The sequence below is a fragment of the Gallinula chloropus genome (assembly GCF_964237585.1).
Source record: "Gallinula chloropus genome assembly, chromosome: 1".
In the NCBI taxonomy this organism is placed as follows: Eukaryota; Metazoa; Chordata; class Aves; order Gruiformes; family Rallidae; genus Gallinula; species Gallinula chloropus.
The window spans coordinates 55348658-55365031 of NC_140085.1; the positions used below are offsets into that span (position 1 = coordinate 55348658).

The window sequence follows — 16374 nt, forward strand, 5'->3', positions numbered from 1 at the left end:
TAGTTTTCTTCTGCCCAGCTTTAAAGTGGACTTGATGTGGTGGGGTTGGGTTGTTTTTTTTCTGCCTGCAATTGACTCCTAGTCAACAGAAAGTGTAGAACGGTTGTAATGCTGTATCCCACACCCCTGTTAGTTCAGGAGAAAGAGAAATGCAGCAGCATACCTGCATTTCATCCAGTTTAAAAGCACCTTGTCAGTTGACCCAGTAATGCACATAGCTGGCATTAATGAAGGGGAAGAAGCCTCAGCTGTCGAAGGTTGGATTCTCCAGCACCGCGTACCCAGGCAGCGTTTCACCATCCCACAGGAAATGCATTCGTTACTTTCTCCTTCGCTGATTCCCAGTGCCTCTTTGCCCTGGGCTTTGGGATATGCGTTGTGGTTTCACTGAGAAATTAGCATCTTGTTTGTTTGCTTGGAAATTTTATCTAGTGCTTTATGAAATTACAAATCCTACCTGCCCTACACAAGGGAAGGAAGATGCTGAACGGAAGGTCCCACTCATCATCCTTTTAGTGTGAACTTGTTAACTGGAAAAAAAAATGCTTAACAAGAGAGAGATTTGTAATCCTCCTTTGCAAATTCCCAAGATTCTTCCTCATGTCTAAATCATTACTACAATTGCTACATAGACAGGTTTGGCTAGTAGTGCAAGAAAAGCAAGAGCTGGCGAGCAGGGCATTTAGCAGCGTAATACTGTGCAGTTTAAAAATAGCATTTTGGATCCGAGATTTGTTAAATTTTTAACAGTAAAGTGCAAATCTGGAAGGCTTTGAGAGGTTAAGTTTATAATAACAGATGCCATGAAGCACTGTGGGATTACTTTAAAGCTACAGGAGTATTTGTTTACTGTTTTAAGGAGGCCTGTCAGCCTCCTTTGACACTTAAATTTGTCCTCTTTATTTAGCAGCCTCTGCTCTGAGCATTTAAAATATTTAACTGAACTGCTGATGCAACACATGTACGCAACGACTCCCAGCCAAGCCAACATGTAGTGCATCTGCTTCCATGGACAAAGCCATGAACGAGGAGTGCATTAATTTCAGGGAGAGAGGGGAGTGTTTTAATCAGTGCTGTCTGGACCTTCATATAGTTAACATCCCCTCCCTGAAACACCTTGTTATGATATTTGGATGGATTTGCATTTGAAAAAAACCCCACAGACCTTTAGATTTTTCCTTTTTTTTCTGGCAATTATTCAGCAGGGTGATCAAAACAGTGGCCCTAACTCTCTGACATTAAAATCCATCTTGTATTTCCACTGTAACTAAGGGAGTCCTAATAAGATCAGTACTACTGGCATCCCCCACAGCCTCTGTAACTGAGGCTTCCCCTGCTTGTTTCATTTGGCACTTGAAGCCTTTTCCTGCAAAATCTTTAAAGTGGCCTCAAACATGCCTAGACGGATGGAGCTGAGTAAGTTTGTGCCTCAGACCCAAAGAAAGAGAAGCTCCTTACATATATTAACACATACCAAAGCGAGCAGATAAGTAACCCCAAAGAATGTGCTCTTTAGAACATTTGCATTTTACTCTGCAGTGGAATCCCACCGACCCCACCTCCTCACTATTTACCCGTTTTCTGTGCCAGTTACTGGAGGAAGCTTGCCAGCCAGAGCTAAAGGCTCTGAAGTAACAAGATCAGGATGGCCACGGTATCACCACAGCTTCTCAGGGTGGAATCTGAAAGTGCTTGTTTTGTGGCAGGATCTCAACTTTACCCAGACAGAATCGTTTCTTAGCTGAGGCATTTGGCAAAGAGCACTCCGCATGACTCAGCGGCAGATCTTCTCCATCTCAGATTTTGGTTATATTAATATCATCAGGTTTATTTTTTACATGGCCTCATACATATTTATGACTTCAGGCTCTCTTGCACGTTGCTGGGCTTTCTCTAGTTCCAGTGCCTGTCTCTCCAGCTACTCCAGCAAAGCTACACGGCACACTCCACACTGTGATTCAGACTTGGGGTGGGTGGAAGAAGAAATCAGTCACGGGACCAATTTTTTTGTTGTTAATAGAGATAATTTTATTATTTTTATCTTTAGCTGAGGTTACCCAGGGGCAGCTGTTCAAAGCCTACAACGTTCAGGTTCTGTAACACCAGGCTGAAGTCATGTCTCTGAGCTGTTGGATTTGGTACTAGCGCAACCTTTCTAAGCACACAGACCGGTCTCTCCTGTGGGGAATTGAGAGAGGCTTCCAGTGGCACAGGAGCTGGCCTCCAGTGTCGGCTCTTTGTTACAGACATCATGACAGATTCAGTCTGGCTCTAAAGTAGCTGAGAAAAGACACTCACCCTAACTAACCCTTCACATGCAGGGCAGTGTACTGATGCTCTGGCCAACCTCTTCAGTACTCGACTAAAGAACTGCTATTTTTCCCTCTAGTGAGAAGGGAATGGGCCAGGAATGATTGGTGGTGACTAGTTCAATCATAAGACTAAACCCATCCTATCTCCTTTGGGAACCAGAAGTGACCTCTTGTGTCTTTCGACATCCTTCTCCCCACCATGTACCTTCTGAACTCATGGGGCAGTTTAAGTCTAAATGGAAAGAGGTGTGGATGTCTCAAAGGCATGTACATTTCTTGGGTTTCTGACAAAACTGATGACTGGGGAGAGGTAAAAGAACCATGTTTATGCTACAGGAAAGATCAATGAGGCAAGCTGAGGTGCAGGAGCTTCTGTGCAGCTATAGACTGCACAAAGCACATCCCATCTCCTGTGTGGAGAGACAGGAGATGGAGTATCTGTAAAGGTGAAGCTGCGGAGTATGTTCTTCATGGAAAGCTAGATTTCATTTCTTTCAGTGCTTACAAATCATTTAGTTACCACTACCCAATCGATTGCCAATAAATGTACATTAGTAGTATGATTTGACTCTTCTGTACTGCTTTTCATCACCAAATTCCAGTTTCTTTTCAGAGTAGTGAGGTACCAGTACTTCCTTTTTTAAGGGCATGGAGTGTTGCTCAGAGAACTAGTTTTGGGCTGAGTAAAAATCATACGTGGTCTCCCAAGCCTTAGGTTAGTGGATAATCTTGATTTGCAAACACCTGTTTAAAACCCACTCTAAATACTTTTCCAGGTTAAATACATTTGTTTCCCCTAATAAAGCTGAGGTACATCTAGATGGTAAATAAATGAAATACTGAGAGTTCAGTCCGAACTGTCAAACTCTTTTGAAGACACGACAGATGCCGTCATTTCAATACTCAGCCACTGTCCATTCTACAGGATATTCCTACATAAATGGTAAGACCAGTAATAAATACAGATTTTCATATTCTGGGAAGTTGGAGAAGCCTTTCAGCTGTTCCTAACCGGGTATCTTAGTTCTCCTGTGGCTATTGTGGAACAGATGTGCCCTGTGAGTACAGGTGGCAGGCAGGGAGGGCCTGGCAGCGGTCTGCCTCAGCTCCGTCTGGCAGGTGTCCCTGTATACCCCCATTACACGGCAGCAGCTCCATCTGCGCCACTAAGCAGCCCTGCCTTCAGCCTAAAAATGCATTTGTGCCCAAATCTGTACTTCAGAAAGCTTCCAAATTTTGTCATACGCCTCCGTGACTTTGTGTCTTTTTAAGTCTGCAAAGATGGAAAGAAAATGTGGAATTACTGTGGTTTCCAGTATTTTCCACCTTTCTGACTTTCCACCTTTCTGTGCCACTTTTAAAATGAATTCCTCTTGATGTACTGTGAGTCCCACCGAGTCTCATCCCAACCCTCTAACGCTTACTTCTCCACATCACTGGTTTCACCAGGAACTTCTCTTCTATCAAAAGCTTTTTGCCGTTGACCAACTCAAGCTGACTGGTACTGCCTGAGAGAATGGCAAGTTTCAGTTGCATTTTCTCAGGAAAAAATGAAGAATGTGTGAATTCAAACCACACTCTGCACATTTTGTTTGCCAATACTTTTAGAGGGACAAGAGTATCAATAGCTGAAACCAATTTTCATTTCTCCAGCCATGTTCTTCTCAAATGGCAATTCCAAGGAGGCATTCTTGTGATATGCTTCTTTGATTTAGGAACGCCCAAATCCCTAATTTTCTATGAAATACATGCTCATAAGCCACTTTGAGGAACTTGAAAATCCCAGGTGACCATTTTCTCTGGGTTTCAGCTATGTTGTAACTTAGGCTGTGCTACCTGCTTATGAATTACAGTTTTGCACTTAGGATGGCTTGCTGCTTCTGCCAGTCACAAATTCACTATCTTAATCTTTTTATGAAATGTTATGTACTTTGCCATCATTTTAGAATCTGAACTCCAGGTGACAGGTTTCGTTGAGCACTGAACAGGAGATGATGGCCATAACCTTTATCTCTACATTGACTCCTTGGCTGCCACTTCAGAAATATTCACTGTTGTAGCTGTATGGATATTATAAGCAATTTCCAAGAGCTAAAAAATTTGCTATACCTTACCCACTGGTTATTACGTTTTTTAACAGAAAAATCCTTCAAGGAAACTGTGTTCAATGGAGTTTCATAGAGTTTAACTTGAAAAAAGAGAGCCTCAGATAAATACGTGTGTGAATTTGAAAGCTCCTTGCTAGAAGCATATAAACAGCATATAGTGACAGTGAAAAATGCACAGTTAAAGAGCTCAGTGAAAGCTGCAAAACCACCAAAGGCTGATACCTTCTATAGACAGGATACGTAAAAGCAACATTACAATAAAAGGGGATACTTTTCCAGTGCAGCACATCACAAACCCAAGGAGCTTGTGACCAAGAAACTTTGGGGTCAGGAACTTAACATGACTGAAAATATTTATCTGTATAAACACTGGAAACAGGTGGGACAGTAGCCCAGAATCCTTGCATAGGCCACAATTCTAAGTGAGCATATGTGTTGTGGACATGCCATGCATTATTTTCCCTGAAGTTTTGTACCAAGTGATGGTGGTTCCTTGTGGCCCTCAGTCATAGCAGAAGGTGGCATGGGCACTGATTCCTGTGAGCCACAGTCTGGGAATCATTGCTTCTATTTGGCTATATGGCCATTAAAAAATAAAATAAAATAAAAAGGCAGTTAGTTATCAGTTGGAAGGTCTGACAGGTCTTGGTACCTGCTGGGCTATCCTGAATACCACCTGTACAGTCACAATAGCGATTTCAGTTCTCTGCTGAAATAAGGACATGCTGGCTTCTGCAGGTATGCAAGAGGTTGATGTAGTTGAGACTTTCAGCCTTTGGCTTCTCTTCAGAGGATGAAATACCTGCTTCCAGCTGGATCCAGGAAAGTCTTTGCTGTCACTGCAGTCTGAGACTTTCTGTCGCCAGTAGACTCCACAGAAAAGCACCTCTCAACCCTCCTGTCACCAAACCCCTCACAGAGTTTATGAGGTTGGATGAAATGAAAATGTACAACTCTCATGCCTGAGGACACCAACTATATTCTAACAGCCTGAGATTTCAATATCATGGCAGGTATGAAGTCACAGGCATTACCATATAAACAAGAATTAAAGACAAGGACTTCCACTGGAAAATGGGACTGATGTAATCTTTTTTTGTCTTGATCTCTACCCCAGGGGTGAATTTTTATTTGCACTGTCTGGTATTTAATAAAGGCAGTCACACTGCAGTCCTTCCTTTACAGGCAGCAGTCAACAGGGTCTCTCTCCTCCCTGGCAGCCTATTTAAATTTGTGAGACCTTATATCTTTGAGGCTTATCTGTCTCTGCTGTATTTGATTGAAGTTGGCCAATGGATTATTAAATTACTGAGGGAATGACGGGTGGACAGGGAGACAGATGCATATGTTCACACAAACATCCGCACAAATAAAGGATCATGCATTCCCTTGCAAGCCTTGCCTAAAAAAAAATCCTCCTCTGATGTAAGACTTTTAACTAGTGGCCTCAAATCTCTATCATCTTCCTCTGAGCACTCAGGAATTGCTAACCCTGGGAGAATAGAAACGTGTTACAAAGATGGGCTGCTTAACTCACCTGGGGATGGCACACTGAGCACTCCAGCACTTCATCATCTAGGCTGTCAATTGCTCTTGTTGAAATATCTGGTAAAAGGAATGAGATATTAAAATCTGAAGTCATAATGATTAGGTGTCAAGCGATTGTCTACAGCCTGCCTAGGTATTTAAGGACCTGTACAGCCATATAAGAACAATCCTTTTTCCAATCGTTAATCCCATGTACAAATTCAGAAATGAAACTCACTACTGCTGTGCAGTATGCCAAATTTCAAAGCCATTTTGTACTGTGGGCACATAAATAAAAATGATCTCATGGATGTGACCAAAGACGTCATTGCTCACCAGCCTGAAGGCATTACAAACTGCACGTGTGCTCTTAACCTGCCCTGGTTGTGGACTAAATGCCATTAGCACAGAACACATTGCAGCCTGAAGCTGGAGTAAACCGAGTTCAAACACTCAACATTGCTGTGCCCCAAGCCTTAGGCTGCTGCACCGAATCCTCCTGGTCATGTGCTTGTAACTCACCCTGAGTCTGAGGGTTTTAGAGTGCTTAGAAATGCCAGCCTTTTGAGTGGAAAAATGCCTTCAATCGTTGCAGCACAACTGGTGCTCTGCTATTTGCTCTACTTGGCACAATTAAGCAAGGAACAGGTTTATTATTTACTCGTGACCCTTTGTCTTACATCCAGTATGTGAGAGTTGCAGCTGTAGAATAGAACAGGGACCTGGTAGCATGTAGCACTACTTTTCTGGAGGTTATCGGTATTCCGGCAACTCTCCATGCTGCTGCTCTCATGTGGGGTTTTGCCTCAGCACATGCAGGTATAGATTTTTTTCTCAGTTGAACTGATGTTTTGGGGCTTTTACGTTTTTTGAAGGCAGGTGCATGCTTACGTGAGCAAAATGTTATTCTCTGTTAGCTAGAAAACACCCGTTGGGTCACGCTGCAGGGTCGCTTTCTCAGTTCAGGGCTTGAAGGGAGCAACTGCTCCTTCAGAATTAATTGCTAGTTAATTATCCAAACCAGAACGCCTGAGGAATGCTCCTTTGGCCTGCGTTCCCCAGTACTTTCTATACCGCACGACGAACAAAGTAAAACATGGATCCGCGTTCGCGCTTCGCCTCACACAGCGAGCCCCCAGCTGCCGTTTCCTCCCTTCCCCCGGCCCGATCCAAAGAAATGACAGCAACGAGGGGGCCCTGCAGCTGCCGGGCGCCTGGGGCGGCCCCCGCGGGGAGAACGGCCGCGCTGCCGGGGTACTGGAAACCCGCCCGGCCTTCTCCTCCCAGCCGGCGGGCTGCGCGGGCTCTGCAGGCCGGGTTGGCAGAGGACGAGGGCCGGGTAGAGATAACGACCGTCCTCGTTTCTCTCCCGCCTCAGCAGCGCGGCTCCCCGCGGGCAGAAGGCTGGGAGCAGGCGGCGCAGCGAGAGTTGCGCTGCTGAGGCCGGTGCCGCGGGAAACAGCCTGGCCAGGGCCCCCCGCGAAGGAAATCGGGTCGCAGAGCCCTCACCGCCACAGCCGCCCCGTTCCGAGGGGCAGACCCCGCCGGCCTGGGCTCCTCCGGCCGGGTACCCGCCGGCCTCTCTCCCCGTTTCTTCGTTCCCCCGTTCCCCGCGGCCGAGCAGCAGTTGCCCATTCCCCGTCGGGCCCGTCCCTCCCTGGGGCGGTGCGGTACGGTCCGGTCCCGCCCCGGAGCGGAGGCTGCCCCGCCTCCCCGGCCGCTGCTGCTGTCACGGGGCGAGCGGGCCGCGCCGGGCTCCTGCGGGGCGGGGGCGGCGCTGTGCGGGGCCCCGCGGCTTCCCCCTCGGCCTGGCCGTGGTCGCCCGGCGGCATCCGGGCTCCGCCACCATGTTCAGGCGGATTCTGCAGCGGGTAAGGCAGCGAGACCCGCCCCGGCGGCGGCGAGGGCGGCGTGCCTTGCCTTGCCGTGGCGTGGCGGGGAGGTGCCGCTTCCTGGTGCCAGCCGGGCTCGGGGCCGGGCTCTCAGCGGAGGGGCCGGAGCCACCGGCCCGTCCTGCGACGCAGGGGAGGGGGTAGGCCCGCGGAGGCCGTGAGCTTGTCCACCGCCGCCCCCTAGCCCGGCCGCGGGGGCCCGCCTGAGCACCGACGGGACGGGACGGGACGGGGCCGCGGTCCCGCGCCGCGTCCTGGCTGGAAGCGGCGGCGTCCCCCGAGCTGGGCGGGGGTGCCGGCGGCGGGCAGGTCCCTTTGGCCGGGCGGGGGGCCTTTCGGTGGGACGAGGGGCGGCCCTGCCCCGGCGTGGCTTCCTCGCCTCTCCTCCCCCCAGCACGGCGACGTCGCCGCCCGCCGCCTTCGCTCGTCGCCGCGGGCCGCCCGCCCTCGGGGCAGGTTCAGGGGAAGCCCAGCCTGGGCAGAGCCGCCGCGGGGACCTGGGGTTATTTCCCTGGGGGCCAGCGAACAAACAGGCTTCTAAGGCCGAAAGCCAGCCCGGCAGCCGCCGGCCAGCCGCCTCCTTGCTTTAGGAACCGGCTTTTCCGGCAGCTCTGCCTGGCTTGAGAAGCCAAGTCGTGGTACTCCTTTAGGAGACCCTTATCGCCTTCCAAAATCCTGGCGTAGCTCCGTGGCCGAGCTGGCCGCCTTGCAGCTGCCTTGTGACATCGGGCGGAAGCTGTCAGGGAGGTGTGCTGGTGAGAGGCAGGTGTCGGGGTGGCTCAGGGCTCCGGGAGCCCATCATCGCTTGGCGCTCGGCTGCTGGAGGATGCACGGAAAAGGGTTGAGTCACGCCGGCGGTGGGAAGGCAGCGCTCCAGATCCAGCACCCGCACCGGAGCCCTGTCGGTGTCGTGCAGAAGACGGCCACGGGTAAAGGGGAAACCAGCCGCCCCCTTCGGTGTTTTGGCTGGTGTTTCCTCTGAATCGCGCTTGTCTGCGTAACACCTCTGTGAACTGGAGTGTTACTGGCAGTGCTGGCACGCTTTTCTTTCCTGCCCATGCAGGGAAGCCTTGCTGCAAGAATGAGAGTTAACAGAGGGGAGGATAGTACGTTGGTACATGTACCGCCAACTTTTCCAGTGTAAAGCACGCCTCAGATTATGTTTTTGGTCATAAACCCTGTGCAGGTGAACATCACTCTTGGTCTGTGTGGAGCTTTGTGTTTACAGGGAAGAATTTCCTTCCTGAAGTTTTGATGGGAAGCCCTGCTAACAAGCAGGGAAACATAGTACGGATTTAATTAAATATTGGCAGCGTTTAACTGGGCATTTATTGATTCTGAGAAATAACAGGCCGTCAAGTAAGACTTCTGTGATGCAGGAAAAAGCTTGATACAGTGCCAAAGGAAATTTGCCCCCAAGTTTAAGTTCAGCTAAATGCTTCCTAAAAAAATCTGAAGTCAGTGCAAAAGTTTCAGCTTGTTAGAAACAGCCACCTTCTCTGAAAAGTTTAAACAACTATTCCCCAGTGCAAATTAGAGGATTACAGCAGAGCTAATTGCCCACAAAGGTGAAACAGGCTTCTTCCTGCCCAAAAACCAGAGAAATGTCAAGATTTTTACAGGTGTTAATCTTCTACTTGGTGCAAGTAACTGTGCTTTTAAAAATCCATTTGTTATTGAAAGGGCTTTAGGCCTTTTATAAAAAAAGTACTGGATCAACCCTATACAAACCTTTCTGATTTAGAATCTGTGGTTGGCCAAGTAATGAAAAAGACTTCTAAGGTACTTTGGTGTTAATAGTGAGCCTTAGCTTGCTGTCAGATTTGTTCATGAGGAGCATAAGTATTAAAATCTTTCATGTGTGCGAGACAGTAATTTAAAGGGCCTCTTGACCCTTCTCCTGTGCATCATTAATGTAGCTGGCAACCTGCCCCCCTCCCCTTTCAGTCACTGAAACTTAGTTTCTTGTATATGTTTTTAGTTTATTATTTGATTATACATGATACCATCCTTTCTAGCCAGGTGGCTAGTCCTTGCTGGTAACTTCAGTTATGTAAGTACATTTTTAAAGAAAAAGGAATTCATTATTACATTCCTTTTATATTTTTTTAAACTCAGCTGGCCATCAAGTTGCAACAGAGGAAAACAAAGCTGCAAATATTCTGTTAATACTTTTAGTCACCTACTTGAAATTCTGACTTACAAAGTTTTCAAACATCAGATGTTTCTTTATACTTCTTTTCCCCAATTACCTTTTCATTTCTACCACAGTTGTAACTTCTGTTTTTAAAATCATCAGCAGTGACCTTGAATGGCATATTTTCAAAATGCAAAGTATTATATACTTGCTACTACTGACATTGCTCATTTAGTTTTTGAAGTTAACATCTCCATGCTGTCTTCAGTTAGGTCCTTGTTTTAGCTGTTTCTAAATTCTATGTATGTTTTCAGTGCGACATCTCAGGGGTCCATCTGTTCTGTATGTTTGCACCATAAAACCCCTTTTCTTTCATTCTTGCTACTTTTCAGTTTTACAGAGACATCGATGTGGAATGTCCGAAACACAACTTTCCTGCACAGATATTTTAGGTTTGGTCAGGAGGTTCTTTAAAGATCTGTATTTTCTTTATTGTGTTCAACTCTGAAGGCCCTTTGTGGTGACTGTGTCCCCTCTCCATCGTTCATCTGCTAGTGGGACAGTGGCTGCTGCCTCTGGCCTGTTAAAGCAGGGCTCACTTATGCTGGCAAGATACTAAAACTTGGAGAGGGGAAAAAAACCCTCCAAACCACCACTTTTTGTAAGGAGGAGGCATTTATTTTCAGCTGGTGGAAAACTGATTACTTTGCCCTTCTTCTGAGCCTTATCCCCATCACTCATGTTTTGTGGTGGAGGGCTCCTCTATTGAGCCAGCCTGACTACTGTTTATGTTGGGTTTTATCTTCATTCTTTGTGTTTAACTGGCTGTCTACAAGTCTGAGGGATTGTGCTGTGTTTGGGTGGCAAGATCCTGTTGTTCTGTTTCTGACAGTGCTTGAGTTATTGGTCTTGAGATCTTGGGGTCTAGGTGGAGAACAGGGCTTTGCTGGCACTTCTGTAGCATGGGCAGTACAGTTGCCTTTTCTTTGTACTCTGGACTCGAGATGTTGACCTGTGCCCCGTCCCTTGCCTGTAATTTATATTTACATTTATAAATGCAGGGCTGGCTAGGTGGCCTATTGACATGGATGGATGCTGACCTGCAGCTGTGCTCATGCTTTCCCTGTGGGGATGAAGGAACCACATGTGCCTCTTCCTGGGCACAGGGTCAGCTTGTGTGGGACTGGTGGTGCAGTGGGAAAGGTTTTGCGCCCCGTGAAGTCAGGCAGGAGTCACTTCATTTTACAGAGTCATAAAATAAGCATCACACTTCTTGAGAAGTAAACGGTGTTGCTGTCCTGTATTGCAGTGTATTCTGTTTCTAGCACTGAGAGTTGTTTGACAACAGGGGCCTTGGCCTTCTCATCTTCTCACTCTTGCATCTTGCTTGCTGCTTCAGGACCTTAAGAAGTTTCGACTGTAGTACTCTTCTGTAGTATTTAAATCTGTGCTGGGAAAACTATAAATCCATATTTGTTGAGACATTCTCAAGGCTTAACATATTTTTTTCAAAGGTTTAATTTATTCTGAATTTAAAACTGCTGAAAAGAGTCTCATAACTGAATGGAGTGTAGCTATAGACAGATTAAATGACTATGCAAAAATGACACGCTAGCGATCCGTATTTATACTCAGTCATTTTAATATATTAGCTTAACTGGTTCATTATATAATTTTCTATTTCTTTTCAGATAACAAGCTGCAATCATTGTCGTCCTTTTTGTTGTTAATGATGTTTCTTTATATTAGCTCACAGTTTTGGGGAAACACAGAGGACAACGTTATGAAGTTTAGCATATTACTTCTACTACTCTAGTGCTAGTAGTGGAAACATATGCTTCTCTGCAAGTTAAACAAATATAGCTGACGACTTGGAAAGGAATACACTGGGTAGGAGACTAATTTTGCATTAGTCTTTCAACTCCAGGTGTGATTTTAAGAGTCAAATGTTAATTTGGTAAAAATATATATGAAAAGTTACTTTTCCTGTGGGATTCCTTAAGTCATTCTTTTGCTCCCCTGTGTAGGCCAACTGAAAACAAAGAGCAGCATTCTGAATCTTCCTTTAATTCACAAAGTCCGAGTTGCTCGATGTGTGGTGATTTATTTATTTGTTTTCTTAATGGAATGTGATCTGAGAGTGGTCTGGGAGCCTGGCTTAAACATGCATGTGAACCTATTTGATCATGCAATGATCAGTTAAAAAAACCCCTTCCCACCCTACTTTCCTGTGCATGTCACTCACCAGAAAATGCCACCTATTTGTGCTAAGCTTTCTAAATCTAGTGTGGAATTAGGCTTTCTCTTTTAAAGAGAGCACATTGCTTTTTTGAAAGGCTAAAAGGATTTTACCAGGTACTGTTTAATAATTTGTCCTGTATATGGTGCATAGTAACACGTGCCACGTGGTGCCTTTTAGTGTGATTATAGCATGTCTGAAGTGCTTCATAAAGCAAATACTTTAATCAACCATGTAGTAATAATACTGTACTTTTAATATAAGAGCTTTCATCCAGGAGGCTGTACTAATCTCCAGTTTGTAGTGCTGGAACTTAATATGCAAACCTCATTGCCAAGTGCAGTGGACTCTGGGGCGAAGCCTGGTGGGCAGTTAGTGACTTAGTGGCCCGCGGTAGGGTTGTGTGAGAAGTTAGGGTAGCAGGTGAAGAAAGTGCTGTGTTAATTGGCACAGAATATCCCTGGTGCTGGGACAAAGTGATTCATTAGGTATGCTGGAAGCAGAGGTACGTGCTGCCTGTCTGAAGGGATGGTTGGACCATCTCTCACTGCCCTTGCTCAGGCTGTCAGGTTTTGTTCCTGTTCTCCCTCTGAGCCTGTGTCCCAGTCTACTCGAGGGCACATTCTTCACTTGTTGTGGCTGATACCTTATATCCATGAATGCTGAGGCCTCCTCCTCCATTTCAAAACTTTCTCTATTTCTACTTGTGGATGTAGATGCTGGGACAGATAGGGGTCCAAGTTCTCAGGCTTTCTAGATCACAACAGCCACTATAGCTGACTGCCTTTTTTATCACATTCAGATTTCCAAAACCTTTTTAAAAGTTCCCAAAATTTGCTAACCTTGCATTTCAGAGCTCGCCTGCAGGACATGTGATTCCACAGGGCAGCGCTTCCAAGATCACAGAACAATTTGAGAAGGAAGGGAGCTCAGGAGCTCTCTAGTTTGAGCTCCTTCTGGGAGCAGGACCAGCTCAGAGGTCACGAGCTGGCTGTTCATCTCTCCATGCTGGAGAAGCTTTTCCTTGTGTCAAGTGGGAACATCTCTTCTTTCATTTTTTTTTGTTGTGTGCTGTCCTCCCACTGTGTGCTGCTGGGAGCAGCCTGGCTTCCCCTTTTGGATGACCTTCTCTGAGGTGGTGGTAGGACTGCCGTAAGCCCTCCCAAGGTTGTCTCTGCTACAGGCTGAGCCAGCCCTGTTCCCTCAGCCTCTCCCCATGGGGGAGGTGCTCCAGTTGTCACGGTGGCCATTTGCTGAGCTCACTCAATGTCCTCCCTGGGCTGGGAGAGCCAAAACTGGATGCAGTATCTCGATGTGGTCCAACACGTGCTGGCCAGTGGGGGATGATCGCTTTCCCTGGCCGGTTGGCTGGGCTTCTTTTAATACAGCCCAGGGTGCTGGTGGCCGTCTCTGCTGCCAGGGCACGCTGCTGGCTCCAGTTCAACTTGCTGTCTGACATGGGCCCCAGGTCCTTTTCGGTAGAGAGGCCTGTGTGGCTGCTAGGGGTTTTCCTTTCACATATGTCCACGTTGAATTGCATGAGGTTCCCTTTAGCCCATTCCTCCAGCCCACCCAGGTCCCTCTGAATGGCAGCCCTGCCCTTGAGTGTATCAGCTGGTCCTTCCAGTTTGATGTCATATGAAAACCTGATGTGCTTGCAGCCACAGTCCATGCTGGGATGTGCCTTGTTTACTGTCTGTATCAGTGACCTGGAGGAGAAGTACTAATGCCTTCACTTTGATGTGCTTTGCATGTGCATGGTATTCTTTGCTTACACCCTTTTTTGCATCTCCTATTATTAACCCAGAGAGGTTGTATCACTTTTCCTATTGCTTTTGTATGCTGTACTAGAAGGAAACTATATTGAAACTATTTACAAACATGAAACAGATAAAATAAAAAAGGCATAGGAGTAGGAAGGCCAGCGTATGTTGATCACTTAACTGATGACCCCAGAGAAGGCTGGAAGGAGGAGTGATGGTCCTTGTCTTCACTTACTGTCACCAGCCTGATAGCTTGCTGCTTCACTCCTCCTCGCTTCCCTTTGGCCAGTCTTCGAAGCCTTTCTAACGTTGTACTGTATCTCATGGGGAATTAAGTCCTTAATCAGTAAACTTGAACTTTTTATTACATATTTTTAATATTTTTTTTAGTAATAAAAGGCTGTTGTCTTTATGGAAGTTGGAAATAAAACATTCTTTATAAATCAGCGCAAGAAAATGTACTTAATTTTCAAGGTATGGAAAAAAGGATGTATTTGAGCAAGAAAATTCTAAAACAAAGAAGATTTTGGAGACACCAAGGCCTAGAAACAAATTTATTTATCTACTTCTGCCCCACTCTCTGTAGATTTCCATCTATATATTTAAAATTCTGTATCTTTAATCCCCCTATATTGAATTAGAAAATCTTTTATAACATTATAAGTATTTCCAGATGGGCTAAACTGCAGCAGTAGCATTACTTCATCCCATTTGCAGTTGTCATCATGGGATTGGATAATGAACTTTTTTTGGTTTTGTTTTTGTTGAGAGTAGGATTGCATATCAGTATTAAGATAATTTCCTTACTGGTATTTGCTTGGTGAATGCAACTCTTCTGCCGTCGGCCAAGCAGGGGCTTTCTGGAGATGAGTAAGAGAAGTTAAATCAAATTTAAATCAAAGTTATAGTTAAATAAGGATTGTAAGCTGTGATCCATCTATCCAGATTTTGAATCACGTAGTGTTTAAAGTTTATTTGCTTATTATCTCTAAATTTATAGCTTCAAATCAATACTGATGTTTCAATTTTCAACCTCTTCATAGGAGTTTGGCTTTGTAGGCTGTCTTACTGATGAACGTGTTTTAACTTTGCCACAGGCTTGATTTTTATTTTTGTTTTTTCCAAACCAAGGCGGTGTACCTGCTTTCATGCCTACTGTGTCAGCAGGGTCCTTGCTCTTTAGTTTACTCTCTTTCAAATGTTGGAAGGCTTGTTCAGTTTGTCGACAAATTATCAAGAAAGTCTTATGATACTAGTTCACTACTTCTCACATGCTCTAGGTTGTAATTTCTAGCCTTTTCCTATTTCATAGAGAGACCTAATTTAACGTTGGAGTGAGTGACGTAAGGGCAGGGTTTAGCCTAATTCCTTGTTTTGTGGTGAGCGTGTATGAGAGGAAGTGGTTTAAAATCCTGGCCTTTGCTTCTGGTGTCTGCTCGGTCTTTGATGCTTGGAGAGTCGTGGATAAAAGCTTTTGCTGAAGTGTTGTGCTGAAAATTACATAATTGCTTGTCAGCTTGTTCAATTCATTATTTTTGTGGAGAGAAGATACTTCTGTGCTCCACTAAGTAGAGGAGAGGCCTTTGCATTGGATATGTCCCATGTTTTATTAAATACCGTCTGTAGACACTCATTTTTCTCTTCTTCCATTTCAGACTCCGGGTAGGGGAGGGTCTCAGAGCTCGGATTCAGATTCATCTGCCACACCAGGAAATGCCGTGGACGTGAACAATGAAGGCTCCTCCGAGGTACTGTACGCTGTGTGAGGGGCTGGAGTCCCATGGGTGCTGCTTCTCTGATCTGTGAAGCTGTTGGGAGGAACTTTTGATGCCCTGCCTAAATAATGGCTGTACTAAAGAAATACTCAGAAGTGTTGTCTTCTAAAAATTGGGGTTTTTTTTTTAAATTAGAAAAAAAGGAAAGCTAGGCCATATTTATATGTAACTGTTAATTAAGCTTATCTGTCTAAATGGTCACAAGCAAGCCTTCCTGTAATCTTAGAGATGAATTATTAAAATTAAAAGCAATGAGACATAAGCTTAAGATTCCTTGTTAATAAATCTTTCATGAGAGTTCTGAAAAGTGAGTCTTAACATTTTATCACACTTGCAGTCCCTTTTCACCTTGGTCCTGCTAAACTATAATGTGTACCAGAAACCTCCTCCTTGTACAATACCAAATGTGTTGTTTTTTGTTTGGTGTTGGTGTATAAATCTGTCACTTGTAAATCCTATGCATTTTTTATGTGCTGTATGCCATATTTAACCAGCAGAATAAGTTGTTATTCTTGCTTGAATCCCCTGTTACAATGTCTTTGGATTTACAGTGTTGTCAAATATTAACTCTTAAAAATGCAAACTGACTTTGCTGGCTGCTGAAGCAAGTTTGTGCTAATG

The 16374-nt window shown here is 45.5% G+C and overlaps 1 protein-coding gene across 1 annotated transcript in view; it reads left to right on the forward strand.

Moving 5' to 3' along the window:
- Positions 1–7714: 7714 nt before the first annotated feature.
- The window catches only part of EEA1 (early endosome antigen 1), a 74416-nt gene continuing 65756 nt past the window's right edge, over positions 7715–16374 (forward strand). The window contains exons 1-2 of the mRNA XM_084272740.1: positions 7715–7818; positions 15634–15726. Coding sequence (XP_084128866.1) covers positions 7795–7818; positions 15634–15726 — 117 coding nt within the window. The 5' untranslated portion in view covers positions 7715–7794. The remainder of the gene's footprint in view (positions 7819–15633; positions 15727–16374) is intronic.